Below are 17557 nucleotides of genomic sequence, written 5' to 3' on the forward strand. Positions count from 1 at the left end.
GGGATTATACAAGAGAAGGGTCAACGAAACCTAGGTTGTGGTTGTGTAGTTATCTGTTGATCTAGCTATCTCATATTCGCACATTAATATTATTCCTGGCATAAATATGGAATGTACTTTAACCAATATTATGCTCTTGTTCATGGATAAACAGGAAGATATTTTGCAATTTAAATTCACTAAAAAATAAGAAAAGTGATAAAAATGCAGATTTTATAAATATTAATATTTTTTTTATAAATATAGATAGATACCTTGGAATTATTGAACTTAAACAAAAAACAAAATGATTGTTTTAAATATTGTACAAAGAAAAAACATTTGAATCGAAGAAATATCCTCGTTAAAGTATTCAAATTCATGTATTAAGAAGCTTTTGAAGATTTTATTTTATTTTATAAAGTGATAAAATTCATCTAAAAATACGCTTGAAAACGCTGATATTCACGTATTCTGAGCAATAATGTATTGTTCTTCAATACGTCGATTAGATCGTATTCTATACAGTCATTTATTTTCTACTTTACACCTAATATCCTTTTTAGAAATATATAAATCCTGTTCTATTATAATTTTTTTTTCTTCATTAAAAAATAACTCTAGTGTATTTCTTCCATTGTTATTTATTCTCATGGATAAAATGGTTTAGAAAAAGTTGAAAAAATGTTATTTGCCCTTAAGAAAAATGTCCCTACAAAATAAAAACAAGGAAATTTTTTAAAAAACCAAGCGCTGATATAACAACATTATTTCAACCATAAAAAAGCTTTCAAGTATTTATAAACTATGTTTACTTAGAAATTTTTTTTTTTTTAAATATGATTAAAACAATCAATTATTCAACAAAAATGTGATAGTATTATAATTGAATATAAATAATAAATATTTATTTAAAACCTTAAACTATTGTAATTAATTTAACCAATATTGATAACAGGATATTAAAACAAATTGAATCTATATTGAATGACAGAATTTCAGAAATTGTTTGTTCTCGAATTGCACAACAATTATTAAACGTTATCAAATAATTGTAAATAGACTGAATAATTATAATGAGGATTAGAACTTAAACTCTTGGTAGAAAGAAAATTAAATAAAATCATATTTTACAAAAGTCCGACTTTAATTGGATTTTCATATTCTGATGTCTAATTTTTCAAGTACTTTCTCTTATTATTAATTTTCCAAAGTTCTCTGGCAGTTCTAAACATGAATCAGATTATCTCTGAATAAAAAATGAAATTTAAAGAACCATGAGAAAAGTGAACTTTTTTTGCTTATGGATGTCGTTTTACTTCATATATCTCTCTTACAGTTATTATACTGACAGCGGATGCATTATACCCAGTTTGTCACTGCTATTTATTATTTCATTTCTACTCTACTTTAGATAGAATGACTGGCAAAAAACTTGACGAAAGAGAATTCTTAAATAGAAATACAAAAGTTTTAATTTTTTGAGAAATTTCTCAACAAACTTTCACAAAACTTTTTAGCAATTCAAGTAGATAGCAGAGTATTTTTAATGCATACATAGACCATTTTTGGAGTAAAAAAATATCCTCGAAGTAAACTTAAACAAAATTTTAACTTAAAGTTTGTTCCCTTGAGGTTAATCTATTCTTTGGATAAAAACATGACTATTTAATTGAAGACTTTGGGAAATAATTTAATCCGTCTTTTTAACAAAATCATATTTCCTCTCCATGTTCATTTTAAAAGACTTACCTCTCATCAACAGAAGCCGGTTGTCTAACAGGACATCTGACATACTCATGACTTCCACCAAGTTTCCATCCACTGAATCGTCTCGTTATTAAAGAGGGAGTAATACTAGAAGCGATTGTACTGAAAGTAGGTTGTTGAGCATCAGACAATTCAGATAGGGAAGCATGAGTGTTATTCTTGGTCGATTCACTCTCTGAACTATTCTGTTTCTTCAATTCAGTCTCTTCACCTTTACCCTCCTCTTCATGGCTTGGCAATAAAAATGCCTCTCGATCAGTGTCTGCTTCAGGATCTTCTGATGAATTTTTACGTTCATCTTGACGATTCAATGCTGTCAACGTTAAATTATCTGCACTCCGGACTTTGCGGCATAGACGTGATGTTGATCCATGTCGTCGTAAAAATTCCTAGAAAGAAGGCAGGTGACTTTGACAGACATTTTTAAAATTACAAGTCATTAGAATTCAGGATATATAACTATCAATATATTTTATCAGTAATTTATCGATCAGATTGCATGTCTCACCTGGGATAGGAAGCCGGCGACGTCGATTGCGCTGTTAACTCGAGGCCTCGAGGATCTGGGCCAACCCAGGCCACCCCCACCTCCAACAGCACTGTCCAGGGAATCAACTCGATGACTAGACCAGTGTAGATGCTGTAAATTGTTCACCAAATAAAATATATTTCTCACATTCCATCCATACATCTTAGCATCAACATTTTTATTAACAAGATAAATGTACATTTTGCTAACCCTTCAAGATTTTTCTTAACAAACTTCACTTCAAACTTTAAGGGGCTTAATGTCTAAATAAATTTAATAGTGAACGTTTGTTACTTTATTAATAACCTGAAAAGCTGTAAAGACATGATGGACCATTAGATATTTATTGAGTGATAAAAATGTTACAGCATAGAGCTTGTCTATGATGCAAGAGGTCTTTAATTGTACCAAACATTAATAAAATGTTTCGGTACATGCCATAATCGATTTTGTTGATTCATTTATTACGTCGTATGTATATAGGTGACAGCAAGAGACAACTTATTTTATTGAACAATCGAGACACAAATAGAGACGACTGTTTTTAATATATATTCTGGTTATCTGATTAAAAATAAATTGCTATATAAAGAAGATATGGCTTAAACGATAATGGAAAAATTTAAATTCAGAATATAATGCTTTATTGAGGTAACATATTTTCCTCTTACGCAAATTTTGATTTAATATGATCATGATTCCCTTTCAATATCTATTTAATATTATGGAGCTCTTCATAACAAGCTACTGAAGTTATTTTTATCATGTGTATATAATCAAAACTACCAAGGTTACCCCAAATTAATCGTTATTCAATCAACCTTTATATTTATTTTTTATTGTTAAGGTACAAATGTCTGTGTATATGTATTTTTATAGAAGATATTTGGTTCTTTCATGCTGTAGTGTAAATCATATGAATTTCTAGAGTATTGGATTTTTGGATGTTGAAGTTTTTTTAATAAATAAACTAGAAACTTAAGATATAGGAAGAACATTGAGTTGAATGTAGTGGAAATATTCAAGGGATTTAAAAATAAAAAAAGTATTATTAATAGAGTTTTCATTTCTTGTATCTGTATGATGTAAAATCTTACAAAATTTCCTCATTTATGAGAAACATTTTGGAAATTTTATATCTAACTGATAACCTGAAACATTGAATTTTTGACATGTTATCAATAATACAGTGGTCTCAAGAGATGTAAAAAAATATTTTACGATTATAACTTTAAATGTAGCATTTCCCTAAAAACATACAAATAAATGTTTCTTTCTTTATATATAATAATTCACATGGAAACATAAAATTTTTATAAGAAATGAATTTTTTTCATTTCATTCCTGTATTTAGTATCATCTTTATTTTATGATTCCCATAAATGCTCGTTCAACTTTTTTAGGAAAGGCACTATCTTTTAAAGTATTCACTGCTTTAATACAACCCATAAAAAGAAGAATTCAAAATTCATAAAAATGTCAATTGCGATTTTTTTTTCAATACTCTAAAAGCACATTTTTTTAAAAAATGAGAAAACTCTATAGTACTAAAATCTAAAAACAGCTATGTAATACAAATGAAAAATAAATATATTTTCTTATTTTTAAAATCTACATTAAAATTTCTACTAATGTTCACTTTTTATTTTCATACAAAATGTTTCTTGAGGGCAAATTGTCACCACACAACTTTCCTCCTGAGAGAACAAAAGAACAAAAATCTTCATTTAAGTTTCATTGTGTTCCTACTTGGTACTGACATTTATTTGCTACTATGTAAAGTTTTACAACCTTTTTCACAGATTTCTTTTTGTCAATATTTTTAATAAACATTTTTTAAATATTGTTGAAAAATATATATATTAATTATTTTGGATATTTACAATTGGACAATTCTTTGTAATCAAAACAATGCATTATTTTTTCAAAAATATTAGTTTAGTTTTTAATAACAGGAAGTTATATATAATTCTATTATCCCATAAGAAAAAAAATATATTTGTTCAAATGTATTTTATTTCAAAAATATATCAAAACATAATTTTCCGGCCAAACCTTGTATAATTAAAGATAATTATATTTTTTTTAGATTTGATTATACAAGATTCAGCCGACAAATTATATTTTAAGGCGCCTCGAGCGGAAAAATATATGTATATAAAAGTATATGGACCTTTGCGAACTAGTTTGAGGCAAATAAGTAGATAAAATAATGAAATACTTACAGGAAAAGATTCGCGCAACAACAATCTATGGAATGAAACGAGATGAGGACGATTGGTTGGAGAATAAGCAAAATATCCGAAATTAAAAGTTTAAAGCGATTTGAGAGATTTTGGTCGGCTATATGTAAACAAGTAGGAGTTAGAAATATGAAAAACAATCTGTCAAATCGCTTTAAACTTTTAATTTCGGATATTTTGCTTATTCTCCAACCAATCGTCCTCATCTCGTTTCATTCCATAGATTGTGGTTGCGCGAATCTTATCCGGTAGATATTTCATTATTTTATCTACTTATTTGCCTAAAACTAGTGCGCAAAGGTCCATATACTTTTATATACCTATATTTTTCCGCTCAAGGCGCCTTAATATATTTTTGAAATAAAATATATTTTAAAAAATATGTATTTTTTTCTATATAGGACTTGATATGAAAACAACTCTGATGTGCCAAAATGGGTCTATGAACTCAGTAGAAAATATGTACATTTATCTTATTGTCACTATTGAAGAACTAGTTACACTAAAAATAATTAAAACATAAAAATCGACAAATAAAAGCAAAATAACTAAAGCCTATTACTTTTTTTATAATTACATTGCTTCATATTAATGAAACTTGTATATTTCAATTGTGAAGTCTTAGAAGCTGTAAACATATCTACGAACGTATTACGTGATATTTTTTTCTACAATTTAGCGTGATGTATATTGAATATTTCATTATTTGAAACACGTGATTATTTTCAACGTGGTAATTGCAAGCGTGAATTAAATAAATATCTAATGAATTCATTATGATTATAATTACATAATTACATAATAAATTAAAGTAATTATCTAATTAATGTGATTTGTGAAGTTCCAAATATTTGTTTTAGTGCTATCAAAATCGGAGTAAGAATTTTTATCAATAAATATTTGATAATAAAAAAAATAACAGTAGAAGTAGTGGTGAATTGTGAATGACTTCCAAGTTGTATTGGTGAACACCAAAACGCGTTATATAAAACTTCAGAATACGTTAGACAAAATGTCAAGTAGTGAAGTTTCAATTTAACGGTTGAATTATAAGAAAATACCGCTGGTCACGCGATGTCCGCCCTGTGAAGTAGAGCAAATTGGCAGCCGCATTCTCGTGGTTCACGAGTTCTTCTTTGATAGTGAAAGCATTGCTCCAAAACGCCGCATCCCCCGCCCCCGCACTGCATCACCATATCCGACAATGATGTCATTACCTTTTTTAGTCCAAATTTTTCACCATTACATCATTTTTTCAATGTCGTCATTCAGACAATGATGACGATGATTCAATCGAAAATAAACAATTACATAATTCTATTATTTACCAATATCTTCATTATTTTTTTGAATAATCTTATTGAGTTTTCATTTCTACAAGTTATCTACTTTCTATGTACTCATCTTCGAATCGACGTAAGCCTACTAAAGTTAATGCAAATGCACTTGAAAGAAACTAAAATCGTGGTTTTTTTGTTTGCAAAAGAAGCTTTAAATGCTTAGACTCAAAAGAATATACAAATGTCATTGTTATTAATAAATAGAATAAATAATAAATAATACGTATAGCTATTAATAGAAAATAATCGGCACGCAAAGAAGTCACGAGAGAACTGAGTTTTACAATTACTATTTAACGATTAAGATAAAATAATCTATTCAATGACATAGTTTTTTCTTGTATACATGATTCTGTGATTTCATCTACAACCTGAAATCACCGTGAAAGAAAAAGTATAATATTTACCTGTGAACATGCATGTTGCGATGAATGTTGAGTACATGGGGCATTTGGTACTGTGCATACTCCAGTTCCTGGTACTTTGAGTTGTTCTTTGTAGTCTGGTTGGTAGGGAAGTAACATTCGAATTTTACCCCAACGATTAAAGAATAAAGCTATAGCTCCTGCCCACACTATTAACACCATTACTACTATTCCCACTTCGACTCCACGAACCTGTCATCAAAGCCATCAAAGCCATCAATATCAATTACTTTACTCGATAAGTTTGAATGACAAAAATTACATGAATTATTCATCAACTCACTTGAATGTAAGCTTGGGGATGTTGAGATGATGATGGCGGTGGTGGTGGTATGGGTCCACCTGTGACAGTAGAATCTTGTTGAGGTGATGTTCGTGGTGGTTCTAGAAATGTTTTACGTAATTTTGATGAATCAGTTTAATCCAAAAAGTGCTCGTGAATATAAACAATACCGTTGTATAAATTAAAAAAAATTAATCAAAAAATTCCTTCGTTGCATTATGTCTTCAGATGAAGGTGATGAGTTTAGTTGGTAAGAGAAAAAAAGAATTGATTGATTACGTTTTTCGACAGTAAATAACACACGCTCAATCTATCACCAAGTGACTAGACTTCAAGTCAATTTACTGCAACTATTGATTTACCTAGTGTACGAAAGACGATCGGTCGACTTCTGTACTTTTTTCCAGCCCTCACCGCAGTGATGACCAGCTGATATTGCGTGTCAGCTTGAAGGTCGCTCAAGGTAACTGCATCGCTGTTTCCTGCGACTAACCGCACCATCCTGTAACTAAGCATCGCGCTATTGTCATTATATTCCTCGATTCAATGGCCAACACATGCATTTACTTTCCCTTTAAGTATACGGTACATGATATTAATTGGATTGTTCACAGCGAAGCAAACACGCACATTTACCACAATTACTTGGATGCTTTTACTCGGTTATTCAAAGTTTATTTCATTGTTGTAATTGAATTAAATTCCATATACTTTTTTGTAGCTATGTTTTTTTTAAGGTGTTGAGTGAATTACTGCTGCAGTGACAGTCTAATGCCTACAAGTGCCACAGTTAAATTTATTGATTGACATAGTATGAACATATTTGGAGACAATTTAATGAATGGTGACAGATTAATTTTTTTATATCTATTCTATTAATATAAACATATGAGAATATTACTCGTTAAAGTGTTCATCTAAATGGCTTTTCAACAAATACGTTACTCAAGTACCTGTCAGTGTCATTCCTTCTGCAGTGAAAAAAAATTAAATATTAATCACAAAAATGCAGAAAGGAAGTAGCAGATAAATCATTTTTTTTGTAAATCTAATTTTTGATTAAATTAATCACTAAATGATAGCGTTATTTAATAATCATATTATGATGCAAAAATGATTCCTAGAATAGTAGATGAAACACACGGCTTTTGACAAAAAAATATACCTTTCTTCATCGAACGTCATGTTGTATGGTTCGTAGTAACTTAGAGAGAATGTTTGATTGAGCATTGTTCGATTGAGATATGCATCATAAGCTTCGTCGGTTTCATTCCTGTATCCGTCGAGGAAAAAAATGTCTAATTACTATTTCATGTTTTTACTCATTATTTTACTTACTGTGTTGCTAATAAACAGTTAATAGTGTAACACTTAACAATGACTATGCTAAAACATTTTTTTTTTAACAATATCTCTCTTACAACAAATATCTGTCACAAAAATTGTCCCTTATAAATCATCTAAATGAATTTTATTCCTATCCTAAAAGCAGGGGTCCACTATTCTAACAAGATTATTTTTCATTAAACATTAATTTCTATCTAAATCACACTTTTCTAATTTCTCTGTACGTGTGTATAGGTACCTGCTGCTGTCAGTCGTGAAATTCCTTCGCCGCAAAACAACCGAAATGTAAGATTAAAATAATACCATATCCAGAAGAAGTGTGCATGTTATTGACATCACTTAAGGCATTAATTTTATATATTCATATAATGCTTCACTAAATGAATAAATGTGTGCAATCCACTCAGCGATTTTGGGTTTAACCAGGTGATGATTGTTTTTGTAAACGCACCTTGCATCTGTTGGCTTGTATGTTACATCGTATTTTTCCACCTGATCCACTTGGCTCGTGCTCCATGACACGCGGACGGATGTAGGGCTGAGAAACACGACTGTTATATTTTCTGGTACCCCAGGTACGCCTGTCATAGAACCTGAATGAAATAATCCTGCTGGTTAGTTTGAATGAATAATTTATTATTTAATCTAGGGAATAAAATTTTTTTTGATGATACTCACCAACGAAGCCTACGCCGTGAAGAATTAATACAGCAGCCCAAAGGATCATTCCGCCAGGGTGGTGGATCAGATGTGGATCCTTTGTACTTTCGCACAATTTTCAACCACTTTCGTCTGCAACAAACTCTCGGTTTCCACATCCACTAAACTATTTTCGTTGTTGATTAATTTTAAATCCAACCACATTGATCATGAACATCATGTAAAATATCTCAGTAACAACTGTGTCATTTTTCTTCAGTAATCACCTGCCAAGATGAGGAATAGCTTTCCCTTCTATCCATCAGCTGAAAAATACCAAATAAAATTGCTTTAGACAGGTCCTATTATTGAAGTATTTTATAAAGAGATTATTGAATAAGCTTATAATGCTGAACGCTTTCTTGTTGGTGATTTTTTTTTGCGAATAGAGAAAACATTATTGAATATTTCAAAGAGCAAATTGATGAGTTTAGAAGTTTTAAAGTAAACAACCAAGAGGAAGTTTGGAGTGAAAATGCAATCAACTATAAATAATTATTGAGCAACTGGGACTCAACTACTCCTACCCTTTTATACATATAATACACCATCTGCTATCAATTGATGTTTGTTAACTACCTTCTAGTCATAATATTAAATTTATATTAAACTAAGAAAACTTATGCAGATAGTATAGTAAGAGAATGTTTTATGAGAAACTGAAACACGCCTGTAACTCGAGTCATTCTAACTACTGGATGTAAGCCAAAATTTACAGCAGTAAATTGTTGTTGGGTCGACGACACGAGGGTAAATTTGCACTACCAGCAGTGCCAACATTCATTTATTTTTCAGCGACGCAATTAGTTTAGCATGTAGTTGTGTTGACAAAGATTTCATCGAATTTCTTAAAAGCTTTAGACTGTTATCAAATAATGAATGATTGATCAGTTTTAGTCTGATCACTTGATAAATATTGGATCCAGATAGAAAATAAATTAAACATTTTTTTCTGCCCAAGGCCATTAAAAATTATGTGGTCATCAAATGCTGTCTATTTCTTTGAAATGACATTAAATAAGCTGCAAACCCTTACTACTGTTCTTATTATTTAATATAATAAAATCAATAGATAAGTGAAACTTTTTTTCTGTTAAACAGAAGAATTGCTTTTTTGTTTTTTTTTCTCGTTATATCTCAGGTTTTTTTTTTAAAGTGATAATTATTTTTATTTAATTATTGATTTAACGGTTATAAATAAAAAGTCTTTGGATAGGTTTTTTTTATCATAAATGGTTGAATATAAGACTATTTTTGAAATATTTTAATGATAAGCATATCTAAAAGACAATTTGAATTTTTTATACTATCGAAAAGCATTTAGTCGTTGGGGGTCAACTTATTTTTTGGAATAACATTAGATAAGCTTGAAACCCTAGTAAAGGTATTTGATGAATGATGACTAAAATATGCTTTTAGTATTCAGAAAGAACAAAATCGATAAATGAATTAAATTTTTAAATCATTCCAATTATTATTACCATCATTTAAAATATATGTAATACTTGAAATAATAATTTAAAAAATTAAATGAATATTTTAAAGACTAGAGTTTGTTGAAAAATAGATATAAATTCGATTAGATAATCCAATTAGTTAAATGAAGGGTTTATATTTAAAATCAATAATCCAACTAGTTTATTACATCAAACAAATAATAAATGTACTTTTTTATGGTTTTCCAGTTCATATAATTATATCTAAATAATTCTTGAGGTTTAAAAGTTATTATTCTTCAAGTAAATAGAAAACTTTTTGTCAGAACTTTCAGGGACGAAAAATATTGGAGAAAGTTCAAATTCCACTAAGTTGTGAGGTATAGAAAATTCAAAAATCTCCAATAAAGTTAATGCAAAAGTCAAATTCTTTGAAGTCGAATTAATATTTTTTTAACCTTATTTTGTACTAAATCCAACCAAATAATGTAAAAATAGGTTATTATTTTCATTCTGAATATGTATACATTCATCTTAAAGGTTATATTTAATGCTATAAATAATTGCATATATCAGTTTGGTGAATGTTTGTTTTCGTTTTCTTTTCGTGCTATAAAAAAGTATAAAACGATTCGAAATTTCACGTCAAGTCTTATATTATGATGTACGGAATGGGTTTTTGTTATTGCAATAAAACGAATAAGACAAATTTACAAATAAAAAACCTCAGAAGTCAATTTGCATCATGTTTATGTTAAAATTAGTCAAAAGAAGAATCGATTGTTACTCCTGGACACGAAATATGAATATAAATATCTCACCAAGTGTTGTTGTCTATGTATATGTATTCATAAACATGTGGTTCATGTCCTGGAGTATTTTTTACTCTGCAATTATTATGCACATAAAGTGCAAAGGATCACAGTAAAAATATTCAACAGCAAAAATTCAAGTCAATTATTAAATAAGGTTGAGCTCCAAGGAAAGAAAATGAAGCAAAAGGAAAGATGAAAAAAGATAACTTATAATGGAAGGTCCAGAATGAATGATAATGAACATTCTCAATTTGCTGGTTATAATAGCAGTAGGATTCAGTTAATGAAAAGGACTCAGATTACGAGGGATTGATCGTAGCCATTGTGTTGCTGAATAGAGTTGGGATACATGCGATGTTGCGCTCCAATTGTTATTTTATCTTCGTTAACCCTTTCAGTAGGGATCCCAAATGCTTTCGTAATAATAAAAGTTTTGCTTATGCTCTATCTACTCAGAGGCATCTGCTTATTGCTTTTATTAGGTGATTAATCGATTTCAGGTTGTATAGATTATTTTTAGACTTTTCTTCTTTCATCTATTTAAATTACCAGCCAACTATATTGGATTATTTGGTCATTTTAATCGGATAACTCTGTCTGAACTGAACACATCATTTATTTTATTATTGAAATAATTAAATAATAATTTCGAAAAACCACTTATTGATAAAAATTCTTTTTTAAAGGTCAAAATAAGTGAAAGAAGTGTTCAATGTGTTCCATTTTCATTTAAAGAATGAAAATTAAAATAGCAGCTTATAGTTATAATAAATAAACATTAGAGATATAAATAATATGATTATTGTATCCAATGATATATTATGATTCATTAAATTTTATTATTGGCAATAAACATTAGGGATGAAATATTGTTTATTTCAAAATAATTTTCAGTAAAATTTTGCAATCATGTTTTTATAGATCGTTAAAACTCTCAGTGAGCAATATTGCTTTGAATTTTTTCTAGTGATAAAATGAAAACTAATTAAAAATCCTTGTCAGTTTGATACAAACGGAATAATAAAATTAAACCTGTTGAAGTCCCCAAGCAATTAAAATGAACACATTTTATTCATATGAATACATGTATATTTGAAAAATTCTTGATGAAATTTGTGAATATGTTGAGTAATAATTTTTTTCCTTCACATTGGTGCATTTAATTACATAAAAAATAATACTGTAGGACTTTACAATTAAATAATCATTCCTGAAATTAATGTCATCTAATCAAAATCAGACTATAAATAAAAATAAATTTACTAATGGCAAGCAATTAAATTAAGTACACTTTAATCCATTTATTCCTTTACTTCTTAATCTGCTATACTTGAAATTGATTACTTCATAATTAAATTTAATTTCTCAACATTTTTATTTGTTATTTTATGAGCTAAATGCTTAATCAGAAGACAAAAGAAGTAATGTCTTTATCCAAATGTTGTATACAACTCTTTTAGTGAACTATATAAAGTTGTTAAAAAGGTTAATTACAGTCATTTGAATTGCCGAAAGGCTAATTAAACATTTTCTATGTATGTTATAACTTCATAATTAATTTTGCATTCTGCCTTAACGTGTCACGTCTTATAGCACATTTTACGCAATACAAAAAAAAATAAAAAGGTCATAAAAATGGGGTAAGAAGTTAGATAATAATTGTATGTTGTTTTATTGTTATCTTGAGGGTCATAATAAGTAAAGTATCTTGTTTCAGAGCACGAATTCGTTGGTACTAAAGATGAATAGACCCTCATTAGCTCAAGATATTCCGTCTCCAAGGAGATAGCACGTTGCTACAGTACTTCTCGATCGTATCGCCAATTTAAATAGCAAGATACCAATCGATTTAATGGGGAAAATTTCACATAAAAATCTTATATCAAGATAAAATCATTAAATTCATCGCCTGGAATTGTTTGGATAATACTATCAGATTACTGAAAACAGTTAAGGCTACTTATTTAATAATTACCCTTCAGGGCCAATGAAAAGCGCGTTATTCAATTAAATTTATCTCAACTTGTTGAAGAAGTGAATTTTTTTTTTTTAGGGAATAATTATTAACATTTTTCAAGTTAACAATGGAGGACAGAAAAGAATGGAGCATAATAGTGCAATATTTTAAGACAAAAGTATTAAAGAACATCATTGAAAGAATGATCCTTATTTTTGTTTTAAGAAAATTTTTTGTATATTAAATTGTTTCAAAAAGTGAAATTATTAGCATTTCGATGTTTATATGAAAGCATATTTACTTCTTATTCACAAGTTATGTCATAGTTAATATTATGTATTTTATTATGTATAATTAAATCACTTCACAATTTCGTAGCTCAATTAATGTCTATTTTAGCTCATTCCAAGAAGGGTATTATTCAGTCTCAAATGAGGGTCTATTATTTCATATAGTTGCGTATCCAGACGTTTATTTATTGCAATTTAATTTTACGTTTTAAAAGCTTTATTAAGCATTAATGCAATCGTCAAAATGTCTTTAACATTTACCGATAAATTTAATTTCAAAGTGTTTATCATTATTAGATCTAATAATATATCACGCGAAATGAATATCAGTCTGATTTTACAATCTAGCAACCCTTTACACTTGCACTCTTTGAATATTTATTACTTTAGATAAATGATCACTATATTTTTTTTTTTAAAAAATAAGCAAAATTATTTTTATTCATTTTTTATCTTGAAAAATCAACAATAGTTTTTAAAAGCAAGACTTTAATTTTTTTACTTTCGTCTAAATCATTAAAAAATTAATTAGTTTTACAATATTCCAATTTGTGCATAAATATGAACATTAAAATAACTGAAAGGATGTATTAAATATTCAAAATATCATTTGTAAAAATTCATTTAACAAATTGTATTTTCACAGAAATTAATTATTTTATGAAACTTTAAGTGTTATCATTATTCCTTCTCAATTATTAATAATTTTTTTTTCTTCTCTATTACTTCAACTGAAAATAATTAAATATAATAGTTAATCATCAAAATAATTTCTCATTGATTTTTTTTCGTTCATGTATAGCTCTTTTACCTTTTTCGATACTGAAATAAATAGAGTTAAGTAATTGGCGACATAATATAATAAGAAACTGGCATCGAAAGGGTTTAGCTTATTATTAAAGATAATAGAAATCCAAATGAAGCATCTGGACCTATTTAATCCTCTAATTAACTAACGATCAGATTACAATTAAATAATCCTGTGTCCTTGGTTCATTTTACATGGTAAATGATGTTTCTAGAAGTCTTTAATTTTGTCGCGATGTGACACGATTTGCGTGGCATTGCAGCATTTTACTATCACAGATCGATTTCATTGATCCAGTACGTAGCTACTTTGTCGCGTGCAATACAGCTGAAACTTCTATTCGACCTCGAGGATCACCGCAGACACAGCTACTGTACAACTGGGCCACAAACCTCAATTGTGATACAAAATACTTGAAATGCCGTCGTTGCTATTATAATGCAAGCACATTGTATTATTTTTCAAGAACCACAACGTAAGCATTTTAGAAAGGTGAACACTCACACCAGTTTTGGCAAACGAAAATATTTTATCGAGTTGTAAATTTCTTTTCACTTCTTCTTATTCTTTTATTACGATAATATCTTTTTATTCACCTGCCAATACTTGAAAATATCGACTCTCATTTGTTCTAAATCACAAGAAAGACCTTTAGGTCTAGACAGGTGAAGATAAAACATTTTGACTATTCAACTGTTGTTTTCCTGGATGGAACAATGATATGATTTTTATTTTAAAATGACTATAAATCCTTTAGAAACAAAAAATGTCCTGTCATAAAAAAACGATGGATTCTGAATATAAATGATATTTTTTTCATTCAAGAGAGTCCTTAGAGAACCGTATGAAAAATGACTGATAAGAGAAATTTTTTGCTATAAAAGTGGGATAGGTTTTTCACGTTAAAGAATAATTGTGGGTTAATGAATGGTTAGTTAATTTATTTGATGAAAAATCTATAAGAAGTTGGAATAAAATATTGTGATATCTCGAGAAAAGCTTGTAAGCATGAAAGATATTTTTTGCGACGGCTAATTTAATTTAGCTTGAAACTTAATTGATTTTCATGATAAAAACACTACCTAAAAAGATAATACAAAAATTTTTACAAATGATCTGAAATAATTGAATAGCAATTCTATTCTTACTTCAATATATGATTAAAAGTACTTTTAAAAAAATAAACTATTCTAAATAGAAAATATAAGACATTTTTTCAGTCTTTTATATCGTAAAAATATTTTTTTATCTACACCATAATGGTTGATAAAACTTCAAAGTTTAGCAAAAACAATACAGATATTTTTTTGTTTATGTTTATCTATCCAATATCTCGGAAAACTATTTGTTTGATCGACAGTTTGATAAATTGATAGTTTCAATAACCTCAATTTATTTTCTAAAAATTAACTCGAAAAAAATTTGCTCAACAATATTGAAACAAATATACTGAGCTTTCATAGAACTGTATATTCCATTTGTATAAAAAGACTTCAGTCTCATCCTTTAATATAAAAAACAAAACCTCATAATTTTACTTATTAATTTAAGTTCCCAACTGCGACATATTCTAAGAAGACTCATAAACATAAATAAAGAGAAAAAATTGACATTAATTCGGTATAATGATCGTTATATTCAATCTACCGTGAAAAAAAATAATGATTAGCTACATGTATAATTCATAGCCATCTTAATGAGCTTTCAATTTAATTACCGAAATATTTCATTAAAATCTTCATTAAATTATTTTTATTTCTTGGAGCACGATTACAGGGAGTAGAACCTTCAAAAATATTAATCCTGAAACATGTAAACATTTCCCTAGATTCTAGTATAGGACCTGAAGGAATGAATAAAGAAACTAAAAACATTAAATGTGAAAATGATGGAAATGATATGAGGAATTATTTTCTAAGTAGTATTTATGATTAGGGTTCGATATTAAGTAGATAAATAATGCCGGAACTTTTCGAATTAAATCAGTAATTTCCGATATTTTGATATACTTTTTTTCGCGATAAATCTTCTTACCACAGTCTTTTTATTTTCTTCTAACTTTTATTGTCTTCAACCCTCAGTGACATCAGTCACTCTGCCATACAGTATGTACTGTGTGAACCAAAGAATCCCATCTGATTCTCTATAAATCGTTGTTGACAACACCAATTTATTTTTTGCGTGCAACAGATTGAGCCTTACACTTTATAATATTATAATCAAATTAAAGTTATACACTTGTTTGTAAAATATAACTTGTACATTCACCATTGACATTTGTTTAATAACATATCATTGTCACGAATATTCATTTTTTAATTTCCAAGTGAAAAAAAAAACCGTTTTAACCAAATAATAATAGATTAGAATAATTGTTTAATTTTCTGATTTTTATCATCAACTCTTTTTTAAATAAAAAAAAAAATAAGCACATTCACTTACACTTTAAAATACTGTCACAATAACTTTTGAATAAATTTCATTTGTCATTTAACAATTTTTATCTGACAATATTTATTAAATCAAGTTTTTAAAAAATTACCGCCAATAAATGATTAAAATTCAAGAAAAAGCTTGTATATAAATTACGATATGATCAAGCGAAAACTTGTTAGAACAGAACGTAACGTACAGAACAGCAGAAGCGCTAGTACTGAACAGAATCAGCTCGGGATGTTCAGTTTTTCAGCATGTCACATACCAGAATAGAGGGTGGTGAGGTCACGGGGGCTGGATGAAAGTATCTAAACTGGCCGTCGCGAGGAGCCACTTTATGGTTCAACTCCTACAATGCTACCATTAAATTTACCTTAGATCAAATTGATAACAACTTATAATTACGTTAATATGTAAAGTTTATGCAATGTCTGACGTTATAAGAGCTAAGAAAAATAAAACTAAAGTATGCTTGTAATATAACGAAGTCATGATTCTTCATGCATAACAATGACGGTGTACTAAAATATCATAAATTGTGATTCACCCGATAAAATTTATAGTGAAATTATTTGTGCATAATTGCAGTTTATTACAAAGATTATACGAAAAATTTCCCTCTAAAGGCAATTTATAATGGAGTAAAAAAAAAATGAACATATTTAATTGTAAGACTCTGTAATGTAAAAATAACTTTGAAGATGAAAAAGAGTTTAGTGGTAAATAACAGGATTGAAATGTCTTTCATCTTTTTTTGTAATTAGCGAAAAGAAATGATTGTGAAAAAAAACATTATATTTTATTTATTGATTTTGTTTTAATTAAATACCATCATTAAAATAATTATTATTTTAAATCATAATAATTGTATTCAAACATTAGAATTGGATTGTTTTATTTGCGTTATTAATGATTTACTACTGTTATAAGTATTATTTAAACACGTTATGTAAAAAAATTCGTTTATTATTATAATGAATGTTATACTTAGCTATACAAAAGTTTTTAAACTGCAAGTTTAGTTGATAATTGCATACATTTTTATGCCGTATAATAATTATAACTGTATTTCTAGTAACTAATTACGACTGTATACAAATCAGAAAATAATATAGAGCAGCATAGAAGGTTGATTTTTACTAATTATAAAAATTAAAAAAAATGAATTGTAATGAGAAACATTTAATAAGTATGGTACTA

At 28.2% G+C, this 17557-nt stretch overlaps 1 protein-coding gene across 8 annotated transcripts in view; it reads right to left on the minus strand.

The window, feature by feature from the left end:
* The window catches only part of LOC118068636 (uncharacterized), a 20244-nt gene extending 3682 nt beyond the window's left edge, over window positions 1-16562 (minus strand). The window contains exons 1-11 of one of the 8 annotated variants that reach the window (XM_035086179.1): window positions 15956-16562; window positions 8595-8881; window positions 8368-8509; window positions 8155-8178; window positions 7735-7842; window positions 7523-7540; window positions 6932-7077; window positions 6570-6628; window positions 6269-6478; window positions 2258-2389; window positions 1732-2138 (exon numbers count right to left, since the gene is read on the minus strand). In XM_035086179.1, coding sequence (XP_034942070.1) covers window positions 1732-2138; window positions 2258-2389; window positions 6269-6478; window positions 6570-6628; window positions 6932-7077; window positions 7523-7540; window positions 7735-7842; window positions 8155-8178; window positions 8368-8509; window positions 8595-8643 — 1295 coding nt within the window. In that variant the 5' untranslated portion in view covers window positions 8644-8881; window positions 15956-16562. Of the gene's footprint in view, window positions 1-1731; window positions 2139-2257; window positions 2390-6268; window positions 6479-6569; window positions 6671-6931; window positions 7078-7522; window positions 7541-7734; window positions 7843-8154; window positions 8179-8367; window positions 8510-8594; window positions 8882-15955 lie in introns of all 8 variants that reach the window. The other 7 variants (XM_035086175.1, XM_035086177.1, XM_035086176.1 and 4 more) reach the window with 7 other exon arrangements.
* Between the last annotated feature and the right edge of the window lie 995 nt (window positions 16563-17557).

This window comes from Chelonus insularis, unplaced genomic scaffold, assembly GCF_013357705.1.
Source record: "Chelonus insularis isolate UGA/USDA-ARS -01 unplaced genomic scaffold, ASM1335770v1 contig_3_pilon, whole genome shotgun sequence".
NCBI lineage: Eukaryota > Metazoa > Arthropoda > Insecta > Hymenoptera > Braconidae > Chelonus > Chelonus insularis.